The sequence below is a fragment of the Protopterus annectens genome, chromosome 16.part0 (genome assembly GCF_019279795.1).
Source record: "Protopterus annectens isolate FY-2018-M chromosome 16.part0, PAN1.0, whole genome shotgun sequence".
In the NCBI taxonomy this organism is placed as follows: domain Eukaryota; kingdom Metazoa; phylum Chordata; order Ceratodontiformes; family Protopteridae; genus Protopterus; species Protopterus annectens.
Genome location: NC_056750.1, coordinates 325753011 through 325780910, shown reverse-complemented (window position 1 = coordinate 325780910; position 27900 = coordinate 325753011). Strand labels below are relative to the sequence as shown.

Sequence of the window (27900 nt, the reverse complement as noted above, 5' to 3'; positions counted from 1 at the left end):
CCACAAGCTAATCAGCCTAGACATCCACATCCCACCCCCACCCCCAATTAGGGAAACCATTGTAAAAAACTTCTCCAAAGCCAACTTCACACTTCTTAAGACAGAAGTGGCAAACTTCATGACACCCATGCAGACGGACAATAGAGGTATGACTGCTGAATCCTACACAAATGCACTTTATAAGTACTTACACGAGTGCATGGATCATGCTATCCCTAATAGAACCAAGATGTTATCCTCCAAAAAAAGGAAGCCAATCTGGTGGTCCTCTGCCATAAACAAACTCTACAACAAAAGAAAGAAACTGTTGCAAAAAAGAGTAAAATCCCATGACTGGAGGAACTCCCTGGTCAACCTCAGTAAGAAGCTGAGATCCCTCATAAAATCCTCCAAAGCTAGTTACGAAAACAAAATTGCCACTGACTCTAAAGACAACCACAAAGCATTCTATAGCTATGTCAAGAATCTCAATGGGAACACTCAGATCTGCTATGAGTTACAGCACAATGGCACTAAATATACAGAACCAACTGATATTGCCAACATCCTAGCAGATAGGTTCAGTGCTAACTTTACCCCCTCTCACCCCCTAGAGGGCCCATCTGTATACCAGAAGAATGCAAAGTTCCTATAATCACGGCTGCACAGGTAAAAAACACACTCTCCAAAGCCAAGAACACAGCATCCATGGGACCTGACAATATCCCAGGCTGTGTTCTACATGAACTACAGAATGAACTGGCACCCTACCTAAGTACCATGTTCAAGTCATAGCTCACCTCAGGCTTTGTACCCACTGAATGGCGCACCGCGATGGTTATCCCACTCCACAAAGGGGGAGCCATGATGGACTCCGGGAACTACCGCCCCATTAGCCTGACGAGCTTGGTCTGCAAGGCCATGGAACATATCATTGTGGAACTCATAAACAAAGATATTGGTAATCTCCAAACTCTGGACCCTACCCAGTTCAGATTTGTAAAAGGCAGATCATGTCTCCTAAACCTGATTGACTTCTTTGAAGCAGTCACCAAAGCCATAGATGAGGGTAAAATGGTTCATACAACTTATCTAGATCTCGCCAAGGCTTTCGACACCATCCCCCACTCTGGAATTATAAATAAGCTCACTAAACTAGGTATAAATCGCTATGTCACAAGATGGGTTGCCAACTGGCTCACTGACAGAACCCACACTGTGAAAGTAGCAGATTCCAAATCCGACTTCAGACCAGTGACAAGTGGAGTACCGCAGGGTTCAGTCCTGGGTCCTCTCCTGTTTGGTATCTACTTCTCTGAAGTGCAGGCTAACAAAGAAGGTCTTTGGCTAACAAAGTTTGCAGATGACTGCAAACTAGGAGCCATAATCGAAACACCTAACGATGTGGGCAAACTACAAAAGGGCCTCACTGAGACAGATACCTGGTGTCAAAGCCATGGCCTGAAGCTCAATGCCAAAAAGTGTATTGTCATCCCCTTTGGTAAAAACTCTGTACCCATGAACTACCACATAGCTGGTAGTCTACTTAATGCTAAAAATGTGATAAGAGACCTTGGGACACAGGTGGACAGTAGTCTCTCCTTTGATAATCACATCACCACAGTGGTCAGGAAATCCTTCTACGTGGCTCATCTCATCACAAAAGGATTCTCATCCAGAAAAAAGAGGTCATTGTTCCCCTCTACTCATCACTCATTAGACCCATTATAGAGTACAATGCCCCTTTTGGAATGTACCTCACAAGACATCTACAACAACTGGAAAGACCACAGAAATACCTCACAAAGAGGATTACTGGCCTCAAACAGATGCCCTACGCAGACCGTCTCAAAAAACTACAGCTTTACTCTATCGCATATCGCCTACTCAGGGGCAATCTCTGCCTAACATACAAAGCTATGTCAAACCCAGAGCTGTTGGACATGCTCCACTTAAAGAAATCCCAATCCCTCCGAGCTACACGCTCTAGGGACTGAAACCTTGTCACCACAATAAACAGAACATGCTGGAGGGATAGATTCCTGTCCCAGAGACTTCCCATACTCTGGAACAGATTACCTATCTATGTCAAACAGAGCTCCTCATTAGCACTCTTCAAGAAAAATCTTGATGATTGGATGGGAAATGGGAAATTCACCCCAGGGATCACTTCTGTGGCTCTGCTTGACAGGGGCACAGGAAAATAATTTTCTTGGGTGGAGAAAGCCAGGGTACATTTTTTGGCTAGGCTTATATAAGCCCTAGGGCCAATAGTCTAGTACCTACCTATGAACCTATCAACTACCCAAGTAATCAAACATACATAAATAAATAAATAAATGTTGGAATGAAACAAAACATATATGTAAATGGAAAAAAGTCAATATCTATCAATTTAATTTCTCCTAGTCTTTTGGGTTTCTAATACAATGATAGGAAAGGACCCCATTCCTTGGTCAGGGTATAATTAAAGTTCATTAAATTAATTGTTTCAGTCTTTGATGTTAGCCAAAAGTGTTCTTTGCAGCATCCCCAGTGTGCCCAGAAATGACTCCTCCTACAATTCATATGGAGTTATACGTGTTGGTATCATTTCTAAGTATGACTGTAGATTCTTTTTTATTAGACACATGCTCCTACAATTATTGGAACTATCTGGGTATCTTTCTTCCACATTGCTCTCATTTCTGCTTGCAAATCCTAATATTTTATGACTTTGTGCCTCTCTGTACATAAGACAGCAATTACTAGGTGCAATTTCAGTGATTTATTTTCATGGACTACTATATCTAGTTTTCTCAGATATTTTTTTGAACTGTTGGTAATGGCTGATCCCATGCAATATACATTTCATCATTCTCTATAATGCTTTGTGGTACATGTAATGTTTCTCAGCTACTAATATGGTATAGTGTTTGCACAATCCACAGTGCAACAGTCTTGCCACATTATTGTCCCTTTCAGTGTACAGACCCTCTGCCATGAGTGTATCACACCCACCAAAAAGATGTGTGAGTGTTTACAATTCTTTTTTTTTAATACAGGACCTACATTTGTCTGTTTCTCCCATATGTTCAATGGAATTTGTAAACCAACATGAATGTAGTGCAAAATTCTAGGCTGCCATTATTAACCGTTAATCTTTTGGTTTTATCTCACTTCTCCTTAACCATTCCTGCATTAAATCCTGATCAGCATGATGTTGTTCCAGGAGATCGCTGTACTTTTCACAATATTTATGCCTTTTCCACATTTCTTTCCTTCTCATCTGATCCTGCTGCATATATTCTTTCTTTTGTTTATTGGCACCTTCAGTTGCCGTCTGATTTTTGTCTCCTTCTGGCTTGGTTTCCATTCCTGCTTGACACCGTAATGCTTCTGCTAAACTAGGCAGAGAACTCGTCTTAGACTTCCTCTCCTTATGTTTTAAAGCTTTCACTATGTTTGGATCTGAAGAGGTCAGCAGACATGTATGCATTCCCATGACTGCAGATCTGTATGTGTAATCGATTTCAAGGAGACCCAAACTTCCTTCAGAGCAAGGAATATGTAACCTTGATATACACCAATTTTTATATATCATTTGATACGTGTGAAGCATTTTTCTTGTTTTCCTGTCGAACAGATCCAATACCAGGACCAGTCAGTCACCCCAAAGCTGTAAGATAGAAACAGCAGATTGGTTTATAGCTTGGATTTTATTCCTAGCTTCAATGCTGTTTTCATTATTAGTTTTAGTTTTTTTTAAATATTTCTTACTGAGATTTATTTCCATTTTTTCATGTTTTATTGCTGATCCTTCATCAGTTCCCAAATATTTATATGCTCCCTCCCGTTCAAGTTCCTTTATACCACATTTCTGACCAATCTTGATATTTTGTGATACTGCAACTTTCTTGCTCTAAACATTGCTTTTGCAGATTTTTCAAGTCCAAGTGACAATCTTATATCATCTGAGAAAGTTTTAACCACTTGCAGTTGTGCTTTCAACTTTTCATCTTATCATCTATTCAGTTTTAAGTCATCCACAAAAAGTAGATGAGAAGTCTTTAAGCAAGGTTGTTTTCTGGCTGTCAAATTATAACCATAACCTAATTTGTTAAGTAAACAACTTAATGAGTTGAGGGCAAGACAAAGCCGCACTGGTAACAAAGAATTACCATGGGTGGACCCCCTTTTTGAATTTTTATCCCTGGAATAATAATCTGCTGTTTGTCATGGCTTAACTGCAAAGTGATTTGACACCATTTAATGGTCATTGCAATGTAATTGATCAGTGTAGGGTGTATCTTATACATCTGTAAGCACTCCTTTATCCACGAATGTGGGATACTGTCAAATGCTTTTTTGTAATCTGTCCATGCCATACTAAGGCTTTATTTAACAACAAATAATCATTGCTCCTTATGACTTCATTTTGTTACCCTTTTGTTCAATTGCTATGATTGATGTTCTTTTTTCAAATGACTATAAGCTGTGTCTGCATCAATTCCAGTACATAGTGTATACATCGTAAGAAGGCAAGTTATTTGTCTGTAGTTTTTAGGATGGCTTACAAGTTCACTCTTAAGGAAGTGTATCATTTTTTGTGTTGTTAACCAGGATGGTGTTTGTTTGGGATGCACATACATATATATATATATGCACAGGGTTAAACCTTTGTGTAAATATGTTAATACTTTTGTCAGAAGTTAAGTACTGCATCTGGGCCTGGAGTTTTCCATTTAGGATCTTTTCTTAATGTTACTTCAGTTTTTCTGGCCATTACTTCATCCCATTTCTTATCCACTACATTTGAACTCCTTACTGTTTCTTTTATTGTTTCTATCCATTTATCATCTTTTTTATATTCTACAGGTTCTAGACAAGCATTTCTTCAAAGTATGTCTACTTCTTCATTTTTTGATGGTGGTTGTATTCCTTTTGCTTTGTTTCCCAGTTCTCTATAAAACATTTTTAGGTCGTCAATGTATTGCTTATTTTGTGCTTTTCCTTTATGTTTATGTGCATCACGTCTAAGCGTTTCTGCTTGAGCTGATATAATTAATTTATTTGCTATAATGTATGACAGATCCTGGACTGTTTTGAGCTGATATAATTAATTTATTTGCTATAATGTATGACAGATCCTGGACTGTTTTGAGCTGATATAATTAATTTATTTGCTATAATGTATGACAGATCCTGGACTGTTTTGAGCTGATATAATTAATTTATTTGCTATAATGTATGACAGATCCTGGACTGTTTTGAGCTGATATAATTAATTTATTTGCTATAATGTATGACAGATCCTGGACTGTTTTGAGCTGATATAATTAATTTATTTGCTATAATGTATGACAGATCCTGGACTGTTTTGAGCTGATATAATTAATTTATTTGCTATAATGTATGACAGATCCTGGACTGTTTTGAGCTGATATAATTAATTTATTTGCTATAATGTATGACAGATCCTGGACTGTTTTGAGCTGATATAATTAATTTATTTGCTATAATGTATGACAGATCCTGGACTGTTTTGAGCTGATATAATTAATTTATTTGCTATAATGTATGACAGATCCTGGACTGTTTTGAGCTGATATAATTAATTTATTTGCTATAATGTATGACAGATCCTGGACTGTTTTGAGCTGATATAATTAATTTATCTGCTATAATGTATGACAGATCCTGGACTGTTTTGAGCTGATATAATTAATTTATCTGCTATAATGTATGACAGATCCTGGACTGTTTTGAGCTGATATAATTAATTTATTTGCTATAATGTATGACAGATCCTGGACTGTTTTGAGCTGATATAATTAATTTATTTGCTATAATGTATGACAGATCCTGGACTGTTTTGAGCTGATATAATTAATTTATTTGCTATAATGTATGACAGATCCTGGACTGTTTTGAGCTGATATAATTAATTTATTTGCTATAATGTATGACAGATCCTGGACTGTTTTGAGCTGATATAATTAATTTATTTGCTATAATGTATGACAGATCCTGGACTGTTTTGAGCTGATATAATTAATTTATTTGCTATAATGTATGGCAGATCCTGGACTGTTTTGATGCCGTCCATTGCTTTTACTGTATCGATCTTTCTAAGTATTTTTATAGATCTGGTCCCTCTTCCATGTTGTTCTAACAGTGACAGTTCTTGTCTTAATTGCTTCATAGATTTCTCTATTCAATGAGTCCATGGTGGCATTTTATTTCTCCCCTTCCTTAAACTTATTGCTCTGTTTTGGTGATAAGACTTTAATTTAATTTAATTTTAAATTAATCCGTTATTAATTTTGCTGCACAGTAATGTATCCTATGTACTCTTGTTTTATCACACGCATTTCTGTTAATAGTCTTGATTACTGTATTCATCTGTTTTATCAGACTTCTAACATTTTGACTCTTATTTACTGTCTGCAATCTATTTCTTTCATCACTCTTAATATGTTTGCCCATCTCTATTAAATCAAAGAGCTTTTCCCTTTGCTCATTTTCTTCTAAACTGAGAGCACATTGTTTGCTCTCTGTTTCCTGTGGGCATTCCACAGAAAGTTCCAGAACATCTCTCTAGGACATATCCTCTTCAGATGCATTGTTTATCATCTGCTGCTCCTTCATATAGGAACCCATTGGACCATCACTCCACAACTTTGGCTGCATCAGAATTGTCACTGTTTGCTGCGCCTTCCCCTGCTCTGCAACTCCACCTGAACTTTTACACCGGTTTCCTATGGAAGACTTCAGAACATCATCATGAGGCAAATCTTCAGATGTCTCCTGCTCCACCTGTTTCTCCTTAATTTGATTACTAATTGTTCCATCATGCTGTAATTGGATTTTCTACACTAAATCCTTCACTTCATAGGTAATCCATAACTTAAGATGTAATGTCTGTCAGTCTCACCTTTATTCCCACTGATGGGATGGATCGTATCCATCTTAGCCATTCTGCAAGTTTGAGGTCTTCAGCAAAGCTCGTTGGCTCCTTTTACCCCATAATGCAATCCCCCATTTACCTCAGATCTCATTTGCCACAGAGCAAAGAGGTTATTGACAGCTCTGGGCTGTGTTTTTTAGTATATATTCTACATTTGTAGTTTTTCTTACCTCTATAGATTTTAAAGTCTTCTTATTATATCCCTTTATTATTTCTTTACCCTAGCGAGTGTTTGTAAGTCTCTTTCTAAGTATTATTAGCATCTGTTTAAGTTAGAGGATATTCCTTCCCCCTTTTATATTTCACTGTACTTTTCTTTCTTTTTTTTTTTTTAAAAAAAAAAACTTCTATTCCTATTTTTCCTTTTGGTCCATTGAAGTTAGAGGGCCGAGTTAGTGGTCGAGTGTTTCTGTGTGCATGTCGACTATTTCTCTTCTCTCCTGTTCCCTTAGCATGTCTGAAACGTGGGAAGGGAAGCCTCTTGGCTTCAAGAAATGTGAAAAATGTGGGAAAAAGGTGCCTCTTAGTGAGTCACACACACTGTATGTGTATTACTTGGGGCCACTTCATTTACAGGAATCATGCTCTATCTGTCACGACTTTAACCAGAGGGCATTAATGGAGCAAAAGAATAAGTTAATTCTAAAGGGTCTGATTAAGACCTCTTTTTCTGAGGCTATATCACGGTGGCGGACAAAGTCAATGCTCAGCTCATCGCAATAAATTCAATTGTTAACTCATCCATGAGGCTCATATCTTATGCAGCAGATGGAACAGGTAGGGCAGTGGGTTCAGGCATTCCTCTCAGGAAACAGGCCTGGATGTGCCTTTACAATTTTGCAGAGCCCTTCAAGTCTTACTTCATTAATGCCATCTCTTTTCAGGCCCAAGGGTAAAGAGACACTTACCAGGTGTGAACAGGAAGGCAAGACGTTATCTGCCATTGGAGTACATTTTTCCACACGTACTAGTCCCTTTCCTAAAGGTCAGAGAGGTAGTGGGAAAATGTGGTTTAGAAAATCACAAAGGTCTTTTCAGGACACACAAGATGAAAGTTCCCCTAGAGGCAGAGGGCAGTACAATAATGGAACATGCCACCCTTGCGGCAGGTGAGGCCTGCAGAACCAGGGCTCTAGTGAATCTTTCTTTGGCAGATCCTTTCAGCACTCCTGAAGGTGTGCCCAATTGCTCACCTCTAGAGGCAGTTGGGGGTCTTTGTCTATGCACCTCGAAACCTGGTAAAAGATAAATGACAAATGGGAGCAGGGCGTACTATCCAGAGGATATATCATTCCCTTCTCCTTCCCCATTCCTGAAAATAAGACTCTTCCAGATGTTCTACCTAGTCAGAAGCAACAAGCAACATTAGAAATGCAAACATTGCGAAGAAAAAGAGTCATCCAAGAAGTCCCCGCAGACCAGAGAGGATCCAGAACTTACTCAAGATTCTTTTAGTTCCAAAGAAAACAGGGGACTGGAGACCCATTTTGGGCCTCAGCAACCTAAACAAGTCTGTAAAAAAGTTCTGGATGGTAACACTGTAGTCAATATTTCTATTCCTAGGAAAAGACAATTAGATGTGCTTGATAGACCTTCAGGATGCCTACTACTACATCAAAATGGAAAGGTGATCCAGAGGGTACCTGTGCTTCTGGCTAGGAGCCGGTCATTTCCAGTTTCATGCCCTGCCCTTTGGTCTCACTACCACCCCAGAGTGTTCACCAAGTGTATGGCAGTAGTAGTGGCTCACCTGAAATCCAGAGGATTCCATGTGTTTCCGTATTTGGATGACTGGCTCATCACTGCCCCGAACAGGCATCTTCTGCTACAAGCCAGGGACTACACCCTTCAACTTTGTTCCTCCCTAGTTAGTACCATAAACTATGAAAAATCTAAATCTAAAGCCATGTCAAAGTTTAATCTTTAAAGGAGCAGAGTTGAACATGACTACACTGTTCGCAAGGGTGCCACAAGACAGAGTAAATAATCTCCACCATTATGCACATTTGTTGATCAGGAAGATACAAGCCTCTGCAAAACTGGTTCTTCAGGTCCTGGGGAAAATGGCTGCAACTATTGTACTCATTCCCCTAGCTCATATTCATATGTAAATACTTCAGTGGTTACTTTCCACACAATGGTCAATCTTGGATCTTCCAATGTCACACAAGATTCTGATAACCAGTGCCTGCAAAAATGACCTTCAATGGTGGATTCACTCCCCATTAGTATCTCAAGGGCGTCACTTCATGCCCCCTTAGCCCCAAGCCACGTTAACCACACACACTCCCAGATAGGGTGGGGGGGCATTATCTGGGAAAGACAGTCCAAGGCATCTGGCAGGAACATGAGGTTCATTTGTACATAAACATCCTAGAGATGAGGGCAGTGCATTTGGCATTGGAAGCATTTTAGGACATTCTCCCTCTAGAAACGATAGCAGTTCAGACAGACAACATAGCTGTTGTCTGGTACATAAACAAACATGGAGGAACCAGATCTTACCCCCTTTTGTTGAGAAGCTCTGAGGGCCTAGCAAGGGGCAATGGCTTCCAATCGCTTTCTTATAGCAATGCACATCCCAGGGAAATTCAACGTGATTGCAGACAAATTGAGCAGGGCCATACTATGGCCACACAAGTGGTCCCTCAATCAAAAGATTACAGAACAGATCTTCCAAAAATGGGGTCAGCCTCGCTGCGATCTGTTTGCATAGCCCACAAATGCCAAATGCAACAACTACTTTGTCCTAATCCCTCCTACGGGGGAGTCACCAAGGGATGCACTTGTGCACGATTGGCCTCCAGGACTTCTTTATGCCTTTCCTCCTATACCTCTTAATCCCAAGTTTTTGCAGAAAGCAAACTGGTTGGAAAGAAAAATAATCCTGATTGCCCTCTATTGGCTTTATCAAATCAGGTTCCTCTTTCTACAGCCTCATCTTCGGGACAAACCATGGATTCTGGACACTGTTCCAGACCATTTTACCCACCCATCAGGAATAGTTCACCCCAGTATGGATACTCTCAGACTAACAGCTTGGCTGCTCCACTTCCCCTGATCACCAGGTTTCCCCTACTTTCCTCACCAGTCAAACATGTCTGTTATCTTCTCATAAAACCTCCACACAGAAATTGTACAAGAGTAAATGGCAGAGATGATTACATGGGCTAACAGTAATCAGATAGAACCTTTTTCTGCACCTATACATTCTATACTAGAATTTTTGGCAAAACTCTTCAATGAAGGAGTGGCTGCAGTCACTATTAGAGTTCAGCTGGCAGGAATTTCCAATTTCCATGTAGGACAAAATGGTTCTGGAATCATGTCACATAGACTTCGTAAAGCTTTTCTGAAGGGGACTACAATGATAAGACCAGCATATAAGATTCCAACAACTCCCTAAAATATCAATTTCATCTTGTCTAATATCACTTGTCCTCCTTTTGAACCATCTACAGCATGCAATTTAAAATATCCCTCCTGGAAAACACTCTTTTTAGTGGCTATTACGTCATCCAGACGAGTTTCTGAATTACAAGATTTATCAGCCAAAGCCCCATATCTAATTTTTAATAAGGACAGAGTTTCTTTGCACATGAATCCTTCTTTCCTACCTAAAGTTGTGTCAGAATGTAACCTCAACCAATCTATAAAGCTGCTCTTCCCTAGCTTTCAAAGTTTGTTTGTGTCTTTCGGCTTTTCCCCGTTAGGCATCGCCATAGAGGAACTCCGGTCCGCTAATGATTGGTAATTGATTTTTACGTGCCGAGTTACAAGCCCTGATGCACAACCTTCAACGAAGGTATGCCCATTCACGCATGTCTCCACGCAGAAGACGCTCTAGCTGAGAATCGAACCAGACAGCGTCTTACTGTGAGGCAACAACGCTACCCTAGCTTCCAAAGTAATGGAGAATATTCACTACATCTCCTAGATGTTCACAGGCAGTTACATTTCTACCTACATAGAACTCCTGAATTTAGAAAATCATATCAGCTTTTTGTATCTTAATCTGACATTTGGAAAGGTCATCCAGTCACAAAAGTTACTTTATCTAAATGGCTCACTCTGTGTGTATCTTACATCTATAATTCAAAAAATAGACCTTTTCCAAGTACCTTTAAAGCTCATGCCACAAGGTCAGCCACCACCTCTGCAGCTTTTCAAACTAGATTACTGTTGGATAACATCTGTGCTGCAGCAACTTGGGCAAATTTATTGTATTATATTATTCATTACAAACTGGATTTGGCCTCTAGGAGTAGAGCCTCTTTTGGTTCTGTGGAATATTCTCCCACGAGCCACCCAAGTGTTAGGCTGCTTGGGATGCGGTCCCATCAGTGAGAATAAAGGAGAGATTGACAGCATCACATAAAGAAGTTATGTATTTCCCATAACTTTCCATGTGTGTTGTCCATCTCTCCCTTTAGTCTCACACCCCCCCCCTCCATACCCCCTGCCTATACTTCTGGGAGACCGAGTAGTACAAAGTGGTTTCTACAAGGCCATATAGCCTCAGAATTCATTATTTTGTGTATTTTTGACAGTTAGGTACTTTTACACAGATATATATATATATATATATATATATATATATATATATATATTCACTTTATAACCTCAAAATGCTGAAATATCGAATTTCAGTATCTCGAGACTATAAAACCGAATCCACAAAACACCGACAAACAAAAACCGTGAAACCACATAACCGAAAACACCGCACACACTACACTAAACATACAACACAACACCCACATCACAACATAAACAAAAAAACAACACACATACACAACTCACACACACATAAGCAGGGGGGCAAGCCCCCCTGCACCCCCTACTTATATATACTAACTCCGAGATCGCACAAACACAACACAAAAGCTCACTCACACACGCACATTCTCCAATCCCTCACACACACTCTAACTCCCACTCAAAACCCTTACAAAACACTCACTTACCTGACATAACACCTACATCCAAACACGGCACCGCGCACCAACAAAACACAAACCCGGACATTACATAGCGCAACTTCATAACCGCGAATTCGACATATTTTCAACATACGTCAAATTCGCGATTATGAATGTTCACTATTTTTAACGTTCGACTTTATAGCTTCGAGATACTGAAATTCGACATTTCAGTATTTCGATGTTATAAAGTGAACCCATATATATATATATATATATATATATATATATATACATTTTTATATACATAAATGTGTGTGTGTGTGTGTGTGTGTGTGTGTGTATATATATATATATATAGATATATATATAGAGATATATATATATATAGAGATATATATATATATATATATGTATGTATATTATTCCTCTGTCAGTCTGCTGCTGAGGGCAAACAAGATCTGAGGTAAATGGAGGATTGCATTATGGGTAAAAGGAGCCCATGAGTTTTGCTGAAGACCTGAAGCTCGCAGAATACGTGAGACGGATCCGATGGATCGACTCCATCCCATCAGTGAGAGTAGAGCGCAAGATAGACAACACACATGGGATGTTATGGTAAGTACATAGCTTCTTTTTTTTCTATTTCTTTAACTTCTCCATTACTAACCCTCTTTGTACTTCTCCCTTTGTTTTCTTACTTTTTTTTTTTATTGTGAAATTTTTCATATTTGGGTACCTTTGCTGATATTTATCTTCAAATATCTGTGGTGCTTTTTTTTTGTACTGATTCATTTGGCTTTTTCCTTTGTATAAATATTATACCATATCTTATACCTTTCAAAAATCTCTGGATTTTGTTTATATTTTCTCACTTCCTCTATCACCTGTTTTCCAGGCAGCCAAAAGTTTCTTTGTCTATGTAATGCTTTTCTTGGTTGTGTTGTATTAATGAATGCAAATGTGTATTTGAAACTTTTGACAGTTTTTCTTGTGCAAGTATTTTTCTTTCCTCTAATTTCTTTCTTAATCTTTCTGAATATCTCCTATCTGGAAATTCTGGGCTTCTTGCATAACAATAACAATGCAATTCTTTCTTATCCTCAGTAGTCCACTCTATTATCTTTATGGCTCTTTTTTGGCTTGTCAGTTTTTGTGGACTACTACTTCCTTCTACAACAGGTGGGCCATCCTCCACCTGAGCCTAGCCTAACCCCTATGTAGGATTGTTTTTGTGTCTTGAGGATTTTTTGCTGCCATTTTACCCTGTCCTAGCTCCAATGTGCAAATCAGGATTGGGCACTTTTTTATCTAAGGACCTATGCATCCATCTGTCTTTATTTTTTTTTAACTTGCCTCTCTCCATAATAAATAGATTGCATTTTATATATCAGTTTTATCTGGGTGAGATTTTGTGAAAACGGGGGCCAACAATTGAAGGTACTCACCAAGACATGAGGATGATTTCAGTTCCAGCAATATTACTCACCTTTTCTTGCTGATTTCATCATCTCTCTATTCAGACCTCAACAATAACTTAGGGTCCTTTTTCTTATAGGTTACTTATAGGTCTGTAATGCATTTATATATATTGTATTAAACCAGCATGAATGAGAAGAGGTATATTAAACTAAAAAAAATAGTTGTTTAATGCAATATTGCTGTCTACTGTGGTTGAAAGATAAATCCACTGTATTGCAGTTATGAAACAATTTACAGCAGAGTTTCTTCATACCATATCCTCTGCTATGTATAGCATGCAGTTTTAATGATCATTAACAAAGGAACTAGTTTCAGTGAGAATACTACATATGCTTTCAATGATAAGACATAAAATAATTACTAACAGAATAAATACGCAGCTGTTCCAGCCAATGACAAGAAGAATATAATGAGCAGCTATCTAATCTGTTCACTTCACCTTCAACTTAAAACATTAAGTCTGTTTTTGAAAAAAGTATGAATTCCAGCTTAAAATATTTATCCCAATCCTTTTGTAATCAGTTCTATCAGTGTATTTATTCTTCTTGTAATGCAAGCATTAATTTTTGGTGAAAAATATTACAGTCCATGGAAAATATTAACAATATTTTCACCTTGTGCAATTTAAGCTCCAGATGCTTTTAAACAATGAGGTAGATGTACTGCAGTTTGAGTGAACGGTAGTTTCCAAACTGTCAACACAATGTTCCATGTGGGAATATTTGTGCTGGGCACACACTATTAATCTGCTTTCAAAGATACCAGGGTGATTATCGTGGTAATGTCCTTTCTCTTGAAATATCTGATCATGTTAGTATACTTCTGTCTGACCTTACTTAACCTATCCTTTGAGTTGTTTTTTTAAATAGTTCATATTTTTAGTGCACAGCAAGCATGTTAATATTTTAACATTTAGGAAGTTAGACAGGATGGTGGCACACACTGCACAAGGCTAGCTCATGGGTAAGCGAGTTACACTTGTACCTAGTATGCAGTAAACCTGGATTTGCATTATGCAGTGTAATCTATGTAATCATGTATCAGTTGTAGTGTTGGTGTGTTCTTGCACATGCAGTAATAAATATAATAATTCCCCAGTGCAAAGTTCAGAATGCACCAAGCATGTACCAGACACCAAAAAGTGCTTGATGTTATTACTTAGTAGATATGGGTTACATACATGCCTGTTTTGTCCTAATTAACCTGGCTCTATTAACTAAAAAAATGAAAAATAAAAACCTTTGTCAAAGGCACATTACAGTGCCCCATATCAATATAACACATTGGAGTCATCGTTACAACAATATGTAGTAGCATCACATTCATGAAAGTTTATATAAAACAAGATATCCAGACCTATGCTGTCATCTCTGAACAGATAAGGATATTTAGAATGTATTATTTCTCAGTGCTGTACCACTGGTCTGTGCTGTCCCTTGTCAGATGATTCATTGTAGAACTCCATGCAGAGCCACTCAGAAATCCTCAACTGTTCATGATTTCAAACATAATTATGTGCTAATGTCATTCAAAGAGTGAAATTGAATAGTGAATGTCAATTGGCCCAGTGCTCAGAAATAATGACTGAAGCATGTAGGTGAACCTCTCTGAATGATATCCAGAGTTTCATAGAGGACTTCATGCTTTATTGCTGTCTCTCTCTCTGCTACTCTTAGCTCCCTGAATGGTGGCTGCATAACATACATGTATCATTTCTTTCAGTCTTCACCAGTGTAACAGATAAAGCCCAATGTAAGATGATATTTACATATATTCTTCAGAGTATCAAGTATATAGACCAGTATGTTACACACATGCAAACGAGTAATGGTGTCTCATTCTATACATAATGAAGGATTACATTTTTTTTCATGAATGAACATTTAAAAACTGGTACAATTATAACAGCACAAAACAAAGGACTCCAGTGACAAACAAAGTGACTTTGGAAGCTTTAACAAATGCCAGCTGTGCAAGAATGCCGCCTTAGAGATTCTACATCTCTGTGCCAATAAACATGCATTGTACCAGTATACCCCATACATGTGTAGCATCAGTGTAAAGTTATATACTTGTAGTCATAACATTACCTCGTTACCTGAGAGAGAGACAGAAGAAAGGACCAGTTATACCTAAAGTCATATAGCAGAGGCAATGCAACCACAGTATTTTTAGTACTTATTTAAACAGTGTCTGTTGCATGTCCTGTCATTATGGCCACAGCTGTTCATTGTAGGGAGCCCATGCTTCAGATGCCATTTTTTACTGAATCATGTACTAACGGTCATGTGGACAGTATAGTCTTGTATTATAATGGTCATGTGGACAGTATAGCCTTGGTGTGATGCCAGCCCTTCTGTATCTGATCCTTAGCACTTTAAACATAGTATGATAACAGAATAAACAGAGTAGCTATAAGCTTCTAATTAAACTAATGGATCTAGAACATTTCTTTGAAGACAGTCCAGTAGGAAACAACATAACCAGATCCACATGATCAGAAGTATACAACAAAGAAAACTATTCCTTTGAAAAATAAAAATATTGAAACTATACAAAACATAACTTTATACATAATTAGCAGTATTTCTGGTATGAGGCAAAGTTAATGTCACTCCATTCAGAACAAAAGCCCACACAACCCTAATATTAACCCTGCCCTAAAATGTAACACAAACCATAATCCTAAACCTCAAATCTAACTAAAACTCCTACACAACAAGAAATTTGTGTTTTATCACCAACTGCTTCAATGAATACTGGAACATCAAAAAAAGAAGATCACAGGTTTCTTGTAGCCACTGTTTCAGTGAACCAGAACTGGTGATGTCACACATCATTTGCTTGTTTTTGGATCACGGGAGTCAGAGAAGAGAGAGAGAAGATACATTTTTGTTCTCTGCATTATTTCCACTTCGCATACTTTGTGTGACATTGGAGTATATACATACATATATGCATATACACACACACACACACATACAGAGAGAGAGAGAGAGAGAAAGAGAGAACACACAGAATGGTGAGGCTTGTCCCCACATTGGGGAAGCGAGGCATACAGGAAGAGACTAGTCCTGTTTCAAAAATAATTATTTTATGTGTTGTGTGACTTGTTGTTGTTTTGAATGTATGCCTTATAGATGGTTTAAATGTTTTGTTGCAATTAATTGCATCTCAATTGAAACAGCATGTGATAAATCATAGAAAACACCTATCCAACTCTGTTCTTAAATGTACTGGCTTCAGTATGGATTATAGAGAGGCATTCATGTGCAAAAATGGGGAAAAGGGTTGTGGAAAGATAGATAGATGACTTCAAGCAACATTAAACAAAACCAAATGTATGCAGTGTGATATTCATCCAAACCAAACTCACCCCAATAGTCTTAATAAAATATAAAAGTGTCTTCATTCAACTGTCCTATTCCCAGACTAACTGCACAGGTCACAGAACAATGAAACACCTTTTTCTTTAATTTTTGTAATTGGAGATGCAAGTCAAAAAACAAAAATGATTGTTAAATCTATAGGAAGGAATTAAATAAGTGCATTATGTGTATATGTGTGTGTGTGTGTGTGTGTGTGTGTGTGTGTGTGTGTGTGTGTGTGTGTGTGTGTGTGTGTGTGTGTGTGTGTGTGTGTGTGTGTGTGTGTGTGTGTGTGTGTGTGTGTGTGTGTGTATGTACATGGATAGATGGGCATATAGATAGAGGGATGTGCTGATGTTGATTGAACTATCCAAATCTCGACATTTGCAAAGTTGACACCAAAAGGCTGACTTTTCAAATGCTGACACACTATTACACATACGGCAATCAACATTATCGGTGTATGTAAAGATTTGCAAAACAAAATCAGATGAAGATATCATTTTTTGCAGGGGGAAAGCCCACCCCCCTGTACCCCCCACACCCTCAGCTAATTATATTTACTAACTCTGAGATCACACAATCTCTGGCAAAGGGCATAATTCGCTCCCCAGAGACTTATACGACCACACCTGTCAATCATCTGTTTAGTTGATCAAAATTTGTCAGCTAAATAGATGTCGACCTAAGGTGGAGTTAACCATCTTCAGTATATCCATATATGGAGTGAATTACTCGAGTGCTTCTTTCATTGACATTTTGAAGATTTTGGATGAACAGAACATTGAATATGTGTGGGGAAGATAAGTGTGAAGTTGGCAAACTAATGCCAAAACCTTTAGATATTCTGAAGGTTTCAGCAGTAGACAGTAGAAGTGTTTGTGTGAGTGTAGGTAGGTGATGATTAGAGTAAGGTTAAGTGAGGGTATATGGTAGGTGTGTGTGTGTGTGTGTGTGTGTGTGTGTGTGTGTGTGTGTGTGTGTGTGTGTGTGTGTGTGTGTCAAAGCTGTCTTGATTAAAAGTAGTGTTTTGGAAATGTCTTTTCAAAGGTAAGTTGCAGGTTATCAGGTACTAATAAAGTTGTGCAGGGAGTGATGTGGAGTAAAGTGGGGGAATAAGACACAGTCATTAGTGTTACCATTTGATGTAGATTCTGAAGCATTTAGAAAAATAATAAAAATTAAAATACTGCTTTTAGTAAGGAGCTGAAAGGCAAAATAGATTACAAACCATCAGTGGTTCTCAGAAGAAATAGGAACATAACACAGATTAGAAGCTAAAAAGAGTGAGTGTGACCAAAAACAGAATCATGCTATGAAAAAATGTGCAAGGTGCAGATGGCATGCCTATGTCAATGATAACCCCTATGTCACATCTATATCAGTGATAGCCCCTATATCACCATTGTATCCTGCGCTAGATGATAGGTTCAGCTTTATAACTAAGGGGGTAGTGTATCTTACAAGCTGCCCTACTTGTAATGCCTTTTATGTGGGTTAAGCAGAGAGCCAGCAATCAGGAACAGGAACACATTTATCATATTAAAAGGAGACTACAAATAATGCCTTTTTAAGCACAGATCGAAATGTAGAACCTTCAAAAAGTTTATATATTTTTTTATTCTGGAGAAGGTAGTAAAAACAAGATATGGTCCTTGGAAAACAAGTTTGGAATACAGAGAATTAACAGGGCAGTTTAGTTTGGATGCAAGAAAGCATCCTGGAATAAATAATAGCATTTCAGCAATTAGTGTATTTAAATTAGGAGTTACCAAGCTAAAATGTATTATTTAATAATACTAATATATTTTAAAAATGCATAATACAAATTAAAGCTGTTTTAAGGGTCAGCTGATATGTTTTTAGCCATGAGTTGTGTGTTTTTATGAACGTAATTTTTTTTCTATTTTTAAATGTTTCTGAAGAAGTCCATGTGATTTTAAAGAATGAAAGCACTTAAACATAGACGTAAAACTTTCCCTGAAGTGACTCTTTGTTTTCTCAAATTTGTTTTTTGTTTTAAGTTATTAATCTGGAGTGAAAGCTCTGAATTAGTTTTTTGGCTAGGTAAAATGAAGGTTGTAAGAATGGGAATTTTGTAAGTGGGGAATAATGTGTGATGGAAATATACTAATCTGAAGTATGGAGATGTAAAATGATTAACAAAATTGTGTAAGGAGACAGATGAATAGGTATGTTTGATATAAAGAATGTTTAATTGTTAATGATGCAAACATTTTTAAAAATAGTACAAGAAAGCCTGGAACACCTGGTGCAGGACTGTGCGTGTTAAGATTACATTAAGAAAAGTCTTAAAACATATTAATTGCTCAGGATGCTACTCATTTGTCATACATTGTACTACAGCAAACTGTCCTCCTGATGAACAACAGAGCAGTTTTGTGAGACAGTTACCATAACTGAAGATCTTCTGCAACAAAGAGAAGGAGAGGCAGCTGTAGCTGCACAGATGTCCTCCCAGCAGTCTGTCTGTTGGATACTCAGTAATTACTTATAAATATAACTAAGTCGTCAATAAGCTCACAGCGTGCCGAGTATTCATGTGCTGCACCTTTTATCTTTGTTCCTGCTGTTTATAGTTTTTACTTAACAAACTGAAGATGACATGAGCTAATGTTAACTTTCTAAGGACACATACCAGTCATTGACAGACTGTTACCTGCTGTTAACTCCACGCAGGGGCATCAGTCCACTAGTGGAAAAAATCAAGCAGGATGAACTTATTAGAGATATGTAAACAGTCATGTTTTATACTACTATAATTTTTTGTTCCCTCAAAAATCTATATTTACAGTAACTACACTCTCAACTGTACTTTATATAGTGTACTTTAGCATTTTTTATGATTTATTCACACATTGTGTGTTAAGCTTCTGTACTTCAACATACAAGAGTGGCATATTAAGAAATATATGTAATCTACTTTTGTCTTTCTTTTGTAAATTTAGATTCAGGAGCTCCACGAGGAAGACTGTCAGTGGAGTGATTATGAAGATGATGAGCTTACGGTGAAGATGGACATCACTGAAGACATTTTTGATGAGTTGCTGCAGGACACCATTCAGCTGCTTGATGATATATATCTCAGACGGTTCAAGAAAAGGGAAATTCTCTGAACTTGCTGAGTAACTGTAATGGCAAGTTATAAATGAACACTAAATAGGAAGACTGTGATGGTGATGATGATAGTGGCATTCCACATTGTGTAAATCTTCACTACTAGTGTTATAGCACACTAACAAGCCTTTGAGCATGGTTTGCACTTTAAAGGAAATTCATGTATTTATTTCACGGCTTTTATTACATTTATTAAAGTAGCATTAAGTGTGGGGTGGCTTAGAAGAGTTCCTTACTTGACCCCTCATACTAATTTCTGGCTTCCAATTTTCTGATGTGGACCATACTTAAATTCATGTTTTCCAAAAACGGTCATCTGCATGCATGCAGTTATCAATTAAACAAGGTAGGAGTAAGGCATGAACAAATAACACATTTACCACCAGTGGTAGTCTTTAATACATGCAAAGGGTACAGTTAACTGAGACTGAAATGATTTTCCATGTTTTTACAGGAAAAAAAAAAGATTCATTGATAATTCAGCCTATCTCTTACCTCTCTGTCAACTTCACTTTAAAAAAATATTATTTTATCTAGATTGTTGATATAAAATACTAAACAAAAACATGAAACAGCAATAATTATATCCAAGTAGTTTTATTTAAGTTTCTCCAGAATGACTTGCAGTTACATAATAAAATAATACATTTAATAAATGACTGTTTGCTATGTATGCCATATGGTAATATCTAGTTAATGGAAAGTACGAAAGATTAAAACACCATAAAATTAGATTTTCATAGCTAGTAATAAAACCATTGGAGTGTTTTTGCAGACTACTGTCATTATGTCAATTTCTTTATTATTTTTCAGTTATTACTGACCCCTATCAGCTATAACATAAACTACTGGCAGTAGACAAAAATAAGGACATGAAACATATTCATGACAGTACATTGAGCAATAATAGTTTGAAAATGGGACAAATAAGTAGAGGAGTTTGGAGTAAGGCATATACAAGCTGGACACACTGTATAGCACAAAGCAGTATTATAACACAATGCCACATAAAGATTGATGACAGAAAATAAATTACCATTTGTTGTAGCAATTTTATAAGGCTAACAGAGAGACCAGTTTGAGTATTAATAATTCATTTAAGTCTGTAAAGATTTTAGCTATATACTTGAAACTGGTTTAGGTAGGTTACGTTTTATCAGTATTTTCTTTCCAGTTGCACACAATTTGTTCGATCCTATGTTTTTCTACATTTGGCAGCACTGAAGTCAGTGTCTTCCCAAGCATTGTTTCACTTCTTTAGGTGAACATCTAATACTTATGTAAAGGAGAGGCATCTGACAGCAATGTCACAGATAAATCTGCATGTGTCTCAGTGGATTGTGAACCTTGTAAAAAACACAACTTAGGTACATGTGTATGTATATATATATATATATATATATATATATATATATATATATATATATATATACACACACACACACACACTGCAAGAAAGCCCCATACCCAGCCAAGCTACAGTTTTTACTGTATGATACCTTAAACCTCCTGTAATGCAGGCCCATGAGATGTATGCAAATGACCCCTTAAGGACATCGAATATTTCAGCTACACAGCTTCTAAATGCCCATGACTTTTTACTTTTTAAGTATTTATGAATATATTCAGACCAGTAAAGCCAAGCCCCACTAGTTCTGGATAAGCATCTTTCAGCCTTTTTATTGACCTAATCAACACTTGATGTAATTAAGGGATCATTTGCATATATCCCATGAGCCTCCATTACGGGTGACCTTTTTACATATATGCATCTATGTGTGTGTGTGTGTGTGTGTGTTTGTATATATATATATATATATATATATATATTTATATATAATTAGCAAGAGGTGTGTGGGTACAGTGGCCTTGCTTCCCTCAAAAAAAAAAAAAAAGAAGTGTTTCAAGCAGTTTTGCTCAGTGTTTTAAAGTTAGATTTGGTGCATATTACGATATACTTACACACACATATATGTGTGTGTGTGTGTGTGTGTGTGTGTGTATATGTATATATATATATATATATATATATATATATATAGTTTACTATCAAAATTTCGAACGGTAATCTAGGAACGGGTTTTAACATGGTTCGAGGTAGGGGAGATGTTTGTAGTTCGGAACGGAATAATACTGAACACCTACCTCGACCCATGTTAAAACCCGTTCCTAGATTCTTTTTTGACATCAATATTACTGTTTTCGAACTTCCGTGTTCAACGATAGTACAGTCGATGGAGTACGGTTCAAAATTTTGATAGTAAACGATATATATATATATATATATATATATATATATAGAGAGAGAGAGAGAGAGAGATAATATATTATGAAACAGTCTTCATTTTTCATTGCTAAAATACTTTAAGCAGTGTGCTTTCAATTAGTATATCTGTACAGTATTTTATCCTGATTTATCCAGTGCAGTTTGAACACCTTCTCCCTTCGTAGAGCAGATGTAGTTAAATGTGGCCATCGGGTAAAAAAAGAACCTGTTGCCCTTTACACAAGCTTAAACCAACCAGTATCCTTCTTTAGCTGACTTAGACACACCTACCAGGTATACAGCAGTTAATCAAGGCTGTGCCAAAGCAAAAGATACACAGAAAGCAACCAAAAATACATGAAAATCTACCCATCTATTCCTAGATAAAAGACACTTCCAGACTAAATTGTAACCTTCAACAAGTACTTCATTTCAATGATAATTTTAAATGTGATCTTCACTATTGGATTACCAGCTTATACTGAGGGAATAAATGCTTCTCCAGCCTTTCTTGACTCTTTCAGTATCACCCAGACAATCCCTACCCCCTTCCATAACTTCAGTTCCAAATGCCGATGCTTGACAGCTTCCACCAACAGGAGCTTGAAGTGGCACTACAGGCTTTCCATGGGTGTCTGCACTACAGTATCTGAGTAGCTTCCTCATTATGTCCCTCAAATAACTCTGTTTTGGAATTGGTTTAGCTCCTCTCTCCCTCTGCTTCTTTTTGGTACATCTCTGGTTTAGCTTCTCCCCCTTCTTCCTTTTAGTGCAGCCCTGTATTTTTCCTAATGGTTGCTTTGAAAGGCACATATTAGCCATATTGAAAAATGAGCCAGTATCAAGTTAGAGAGCAAAGTGATGTGACCAGGTGACTTTGAATTTTCTTAACTGTAAACTTGCACTGTTTGTTTTTTTGATGTGATGAAGCACCTTTGGTGTGAAAGCTCTCATCTGTTATATATTTTCTTGTTTTTACCTTTCTGAAATTAAACAAGTGTTTTATATAGTATTTTGTTATCTGGTTCTTTATTTTATTTGTTGCTTTTGAATTTGTTATTGAGCCAGCTTTCACCTGCTCAATTTGATTCTGTTTCCCAGTTTCAAATTAGGCTAGCTAGAAATTACTATGTATATTAATGTGGTTGTCCTTTTATTGCCATCTGATAGAAGTTCTCTATACAAATGTTGTTACCAAAAGGTCATGTGTGAAACCGTCGATTAGTGCGTACTGGAAATAACATGCAATGATGAGTAGGACTTTGTGCAGTACAGTTATCACTTTGGGATAGTGCAGCTCCATGAATAACACCATTTAGAAATAAATGAATTTGGATTATTTCTGAAATAATGCACCATTTGTTTTTAATCATGTGTAATATAAGACCCTTATTCTGCATTATATTGCCAAAGCAATTTATTTATTTATTTAACATTTGTTTACTGGGAAAGTCCAACTCGGAACAAAGCCAATTTTCAGCGGAGGCCCAGGGAGAAACACTCTAGACATATGTCTTTGTAACATGGGAGGAAACCAGAGCACCCAGAGGAAACCCACATGAATGCAGGGAGGACATCCAGACCCCACACAGAAGGCACCCCCAGCTGAGAATCAAACTGGAGAACCTCTTGCTGTGAGACGACAATGCTACCACTGCACCACTGTGCCGTCCACAGTACAATTTTACCTTGTAGTAACATAAATGAGCCATGCTAATATTTGAAACTTAATGTTAAAAACTTGAACACAAACTTATGTAAAGAATTAAGCACTCTAATTCATTAATTGATTTTGAAAGCACATCTCTTCCAGTTTTCTTGTAGGTAATATGAGTACAGAATTAAAACACCTTATAACAGCACATATGAAGGGGTTTGATTTTCCCCATGCATCTATGCAACCCTTTTTTAATTTGCCACCATTTAATTTAAAAGTAATAGTAATAATAGTAATGACCAGCTCAAATTAGCCAATTTCTCCTAAACTTGCTCCTTTACAAATTATTATAATGATGTCTAAACACAGAGGTTAAAATGAATTATCTTGTAACTACAGGGTACATTTCTTGCTCACACAGGAAATGTTCATTATGCTAACATGTAAAACATACTTTGGTCACTCTGGATGGACACTTACGTGGACAGGAAAGCCATACGTGTTTTACACATGGTTATGCTGCATTCTTTATCTGAGTCGTGATTCATCTGACTGCAGTTTAATTACTTTTCAAGCCATCTTGTTAAGAAAGATGTGCCTGTTTCACATCTGATGTTATGTTTCATTCTCCATCCAGGTGTGCTGTCTTTGCCTTCTTGAGTTGGATGTCCAGACTCAAATGACTGCCATTTAATTACTTTTTAAGCTGCCTTGCTAAGAAATGTTTTTTAATACTTCAAATTGTGCTCAAATCTCTGTCTGGGTGTCCTGAGTGCCATTTGATTACTTCTTAAGCTGTCTTGTTAAGAAACCTGTTTTTTTTTTTTTTTTTAATACTTCAAATTGTGCTCAAAACTCTGTCTGGGGTGTCCAGACTTGCCTGACTGCATTTTAATTATTTGTCAGATCATCTTGCTAGCAAAGAAAAGTTTCTTCTGAGTGTTACTTTTTTTGTTAGCTGCTTTCTTTGTAAATCACCAAGCCAGTCAGACCTTGTATTCCCATGTGCAGACTGATTCCTACTGGGACTTGTAGTAGTAAATATCTGAAATTGCTTTGTCCATGCTCACAGTTTCCTTCCAATATTCATATGATTGGTACACAAATTCTGCTTGTCATGTTATTTTGGAGACTGATTATTTTATTACATGTTTTATATGTGTTGGCTTTTAATTTGCCACATTAGTCCCTTTATGTTTCAGGTATATGTATATAGATAGACATATATATACACACACATCCATGTACTCTTTTACCCATATACTTTGGAAGTTCTGCAAGTCCACTTTTACATGGCTAGCTATTGTGTAATGGTACTTCTGTGTTCCTAGAATCACCGTTACATGGCTAGCTATTGTGTAATGCTACTTCTGTGTTCCTAGAATCAATGTTACATGGCTAGCTATTGTGTAATGGTACTTCTATGTTCCTAGAATCACTGTTACATGGCTAGCTAGTGTAGAATCATAGTTCTGTGTTTCTAAAATCACTGTTACATGGCTAGCTAGTGTATAATCATAGTTATGTGTTCCTAGAATCACTGTTACATGGCTAGCTATTGTAAAATCATAGTTCTGTGATCCTAGAATCACTGTTACATGGCTAGCTATTGTGTAATCCTAGTTCTGTGTTTCTAGAATCCCTGTTACATGGCTAGCTATTGTGTAATCATAGGTCTGTGTTACTAGAATCACTGTTACATGGCTAGCTATGGTATAATCATAGCTCTGTGTTCCAAGAATCACTGTTACATGCTAGCTATTGTGTAATCATAGTTCTGTGTTCCAAGAATCACTGTTACATGGGTAGCTATTGAGTAATCATAGTTCTGTGTTCCTAGAATCACTGTTAGATGGCTAGCTATTGTGTAGTCATATTTCTGTGTTCTTAGAATCACTGTTACATACTAGCTATTGTTTAATCATAGTTCTGTGTTCCTAGAATCACTGTTATATGGATAGCTGTTGTATAATCATAGTTCTGTGTTCCTAGATTCACTATTACATGGCTAGCTATTGTATAATCATAGTTCTGTGTTCCTAGAATCACTGTTACAAGGCTAGCTATTGTGTAGTCATAGTTATGTGTTCTCAGAATCACTGTTACATGGCTAGCTAGTGAATAATCATAGTTCTGTGTTCCTAGAATCACTGTTACATGACTAGCTAGTGTATAATCATAGTTCTGTGTTCCTAGATTCACTGTTACATGGCTGCTATTGTATAATCATAGTTCTGTGTTCCTAGAATCACTGTTACATGGCTAGCTAGTGTATAATCATAGTTCTGTATTCTGAGAATCACTATTACATGGCTAGCTATTGTATAACCATAGTTCTGTGTTCCCAGATTCACTGTTACATGGCTAGCTATTGTGTAATCATAGTTATGTGTTCCCAGAATCACTGTTACATAGCTAGCTATTGTATAATCATAGTTCTGTGTTCCTAGAATCACTGTTACATGGCTAGCTATGGTATAATCATAGTTCTGTGTTTCTAGAATCACTGTAACATGGCTAGCTATTTTACAATCATAGTTCTGTGTTCCATGAATCACTGTTACATGGCTAGCTATTGTATAATCATAGTTTTTTGTTCCTAGAATCACTGTTACATGGCTAGCTATTGTATAATCAAAGTTCTGTTTTCCTAAAATCACTGTTACATGCTAGCTAGTGTATAACTGTAGTTTTGTGTTCCTAGAATCACTGTTACATACTAGCTATTGTATAATCATAGTTCTGTGTTCCTAGATTTACTGTTACTTGGCTAGCTATTGTATAATCATAGTTCTGTGTTCCAAGAATCACTGTTACATGGCTAGCTATAGTATAGTCATAGTTATGTGTTCCAAGAATCACTGTTACATGGCTAGCTATTGTGTAATCATAGTTCTGTGTTTCTAGATTTACTTTTACTTGGCTAGCTATTGTATAATCATAGTTCTGTGTTCCTAAAATCACTGTTACATACTAGCTATTGTATAATCATAGTTCTGTGTTCCAAGAATCACTGTTACATGGCTAGCTATTGTATAATTGTAGTTCTGTTGTCCTAGCATCACTGTTACATGGCTAGCTATTGTATAATCGTAGTTATGTGTTCCTAGAATCACTGCTACATGCTAGCTAGAGAATAATCATAGTTCTGTGTTCCTAGAATCACTGTTACCTGGCTAGCTAGTGTATAATCATAGTTCAGTGTTTCTAGAATCACTGTTACATGCTAGCTAGTGTATAATAGAGGTGCTGTGTTCCTAGAATCACTGTTACATGGCTAGCTATTGTATAATTATAGTTCTGTTTTCCTAGAATCACTGTTACATGCTAGCTAGTGTATAATCATAGTTCTGTGTTCCTAGAATCACTGTTACATGGCTAGCTATTGTATAATTATAGTTCTGTTTTCCTAGAATCACTGTTACATGCTAGCTAGTGTATAATCATAGTTCTGTGTTCCTAGAATCACTGTTACATACTAGCTATTGTGTAATCATAGTTCTGTGTTTCTAGAATCACTGTGACATGGCTAACTAGTGTATAATCATAGTTATTTGTTCCTAGAATCACTGTTACATGGCTAACTATTGTATAATTGTAGTTCTGATTTCCTAGAATCACTGTTACATGGCTAGCTATTGTATAATCATAGTTCTGTACTTCTAGAATCACTGTTACATGCTAGCTAGTGTATAATCATAGTTCTGTGTTCCTAGAATCACTGTTACATGGCTAGCTATGGTATAATCATAGTTCTGTGTTTCTAGAATCACTGTAACATGGCTAGCTATTTTATAATCATAGTTCTGTGTTCCATGAATCACTGTTACATGGCTAGCTATTGTATAATCATAGTTTTTTGTTCCTAGAATCACTGTTACATGGCTAGCTATTGTATAATTATAGTTCTCTGTTCCTAGATTCACTGTTACATGGCTGCTATTGTATAATCATAGTTCTGTGTTCCAAGAATCACTGTTACATGGCTAGCTATTGTATAATCAAAGTTTTGTTTTCCTAAAATCACTGTTACATGCTAGCTAGTGTATAACTGTAGTTTTGTGTTCCTAGAATCACTGTTACATACTAGCTATTGTATAATCATAGTTCTGTGTTCCTAGATTTACTGTTACTTGGCT

General features: G+C 36.9%; 1 protein-coding gene across 1 annotated transcript in view; it reads left to right on the top strand.

Annotated features, from left to right (window-relative positions):
- The window catches only part of LOC122790305 (centrosome-associated protein 350-like), a 400823-nt gene extending 379049 nt beyond the window's left edge, over positions 1-21774 (top strand). Inside the window, exon 11 of the mRNA XM_044057821.1 lies at positions 19670-21774. Within this exon, the coding sequence (XP_043913756.1) occupies positions 19670-19837 (168 nt within the window). The 3' untranslated portion in view covers positions 19838-21774. The remainder of the gene's footprint in view (positions 1-19669) is intronic.
- Positions 21775-27900: the final 6126 nt, after the last annotated feature.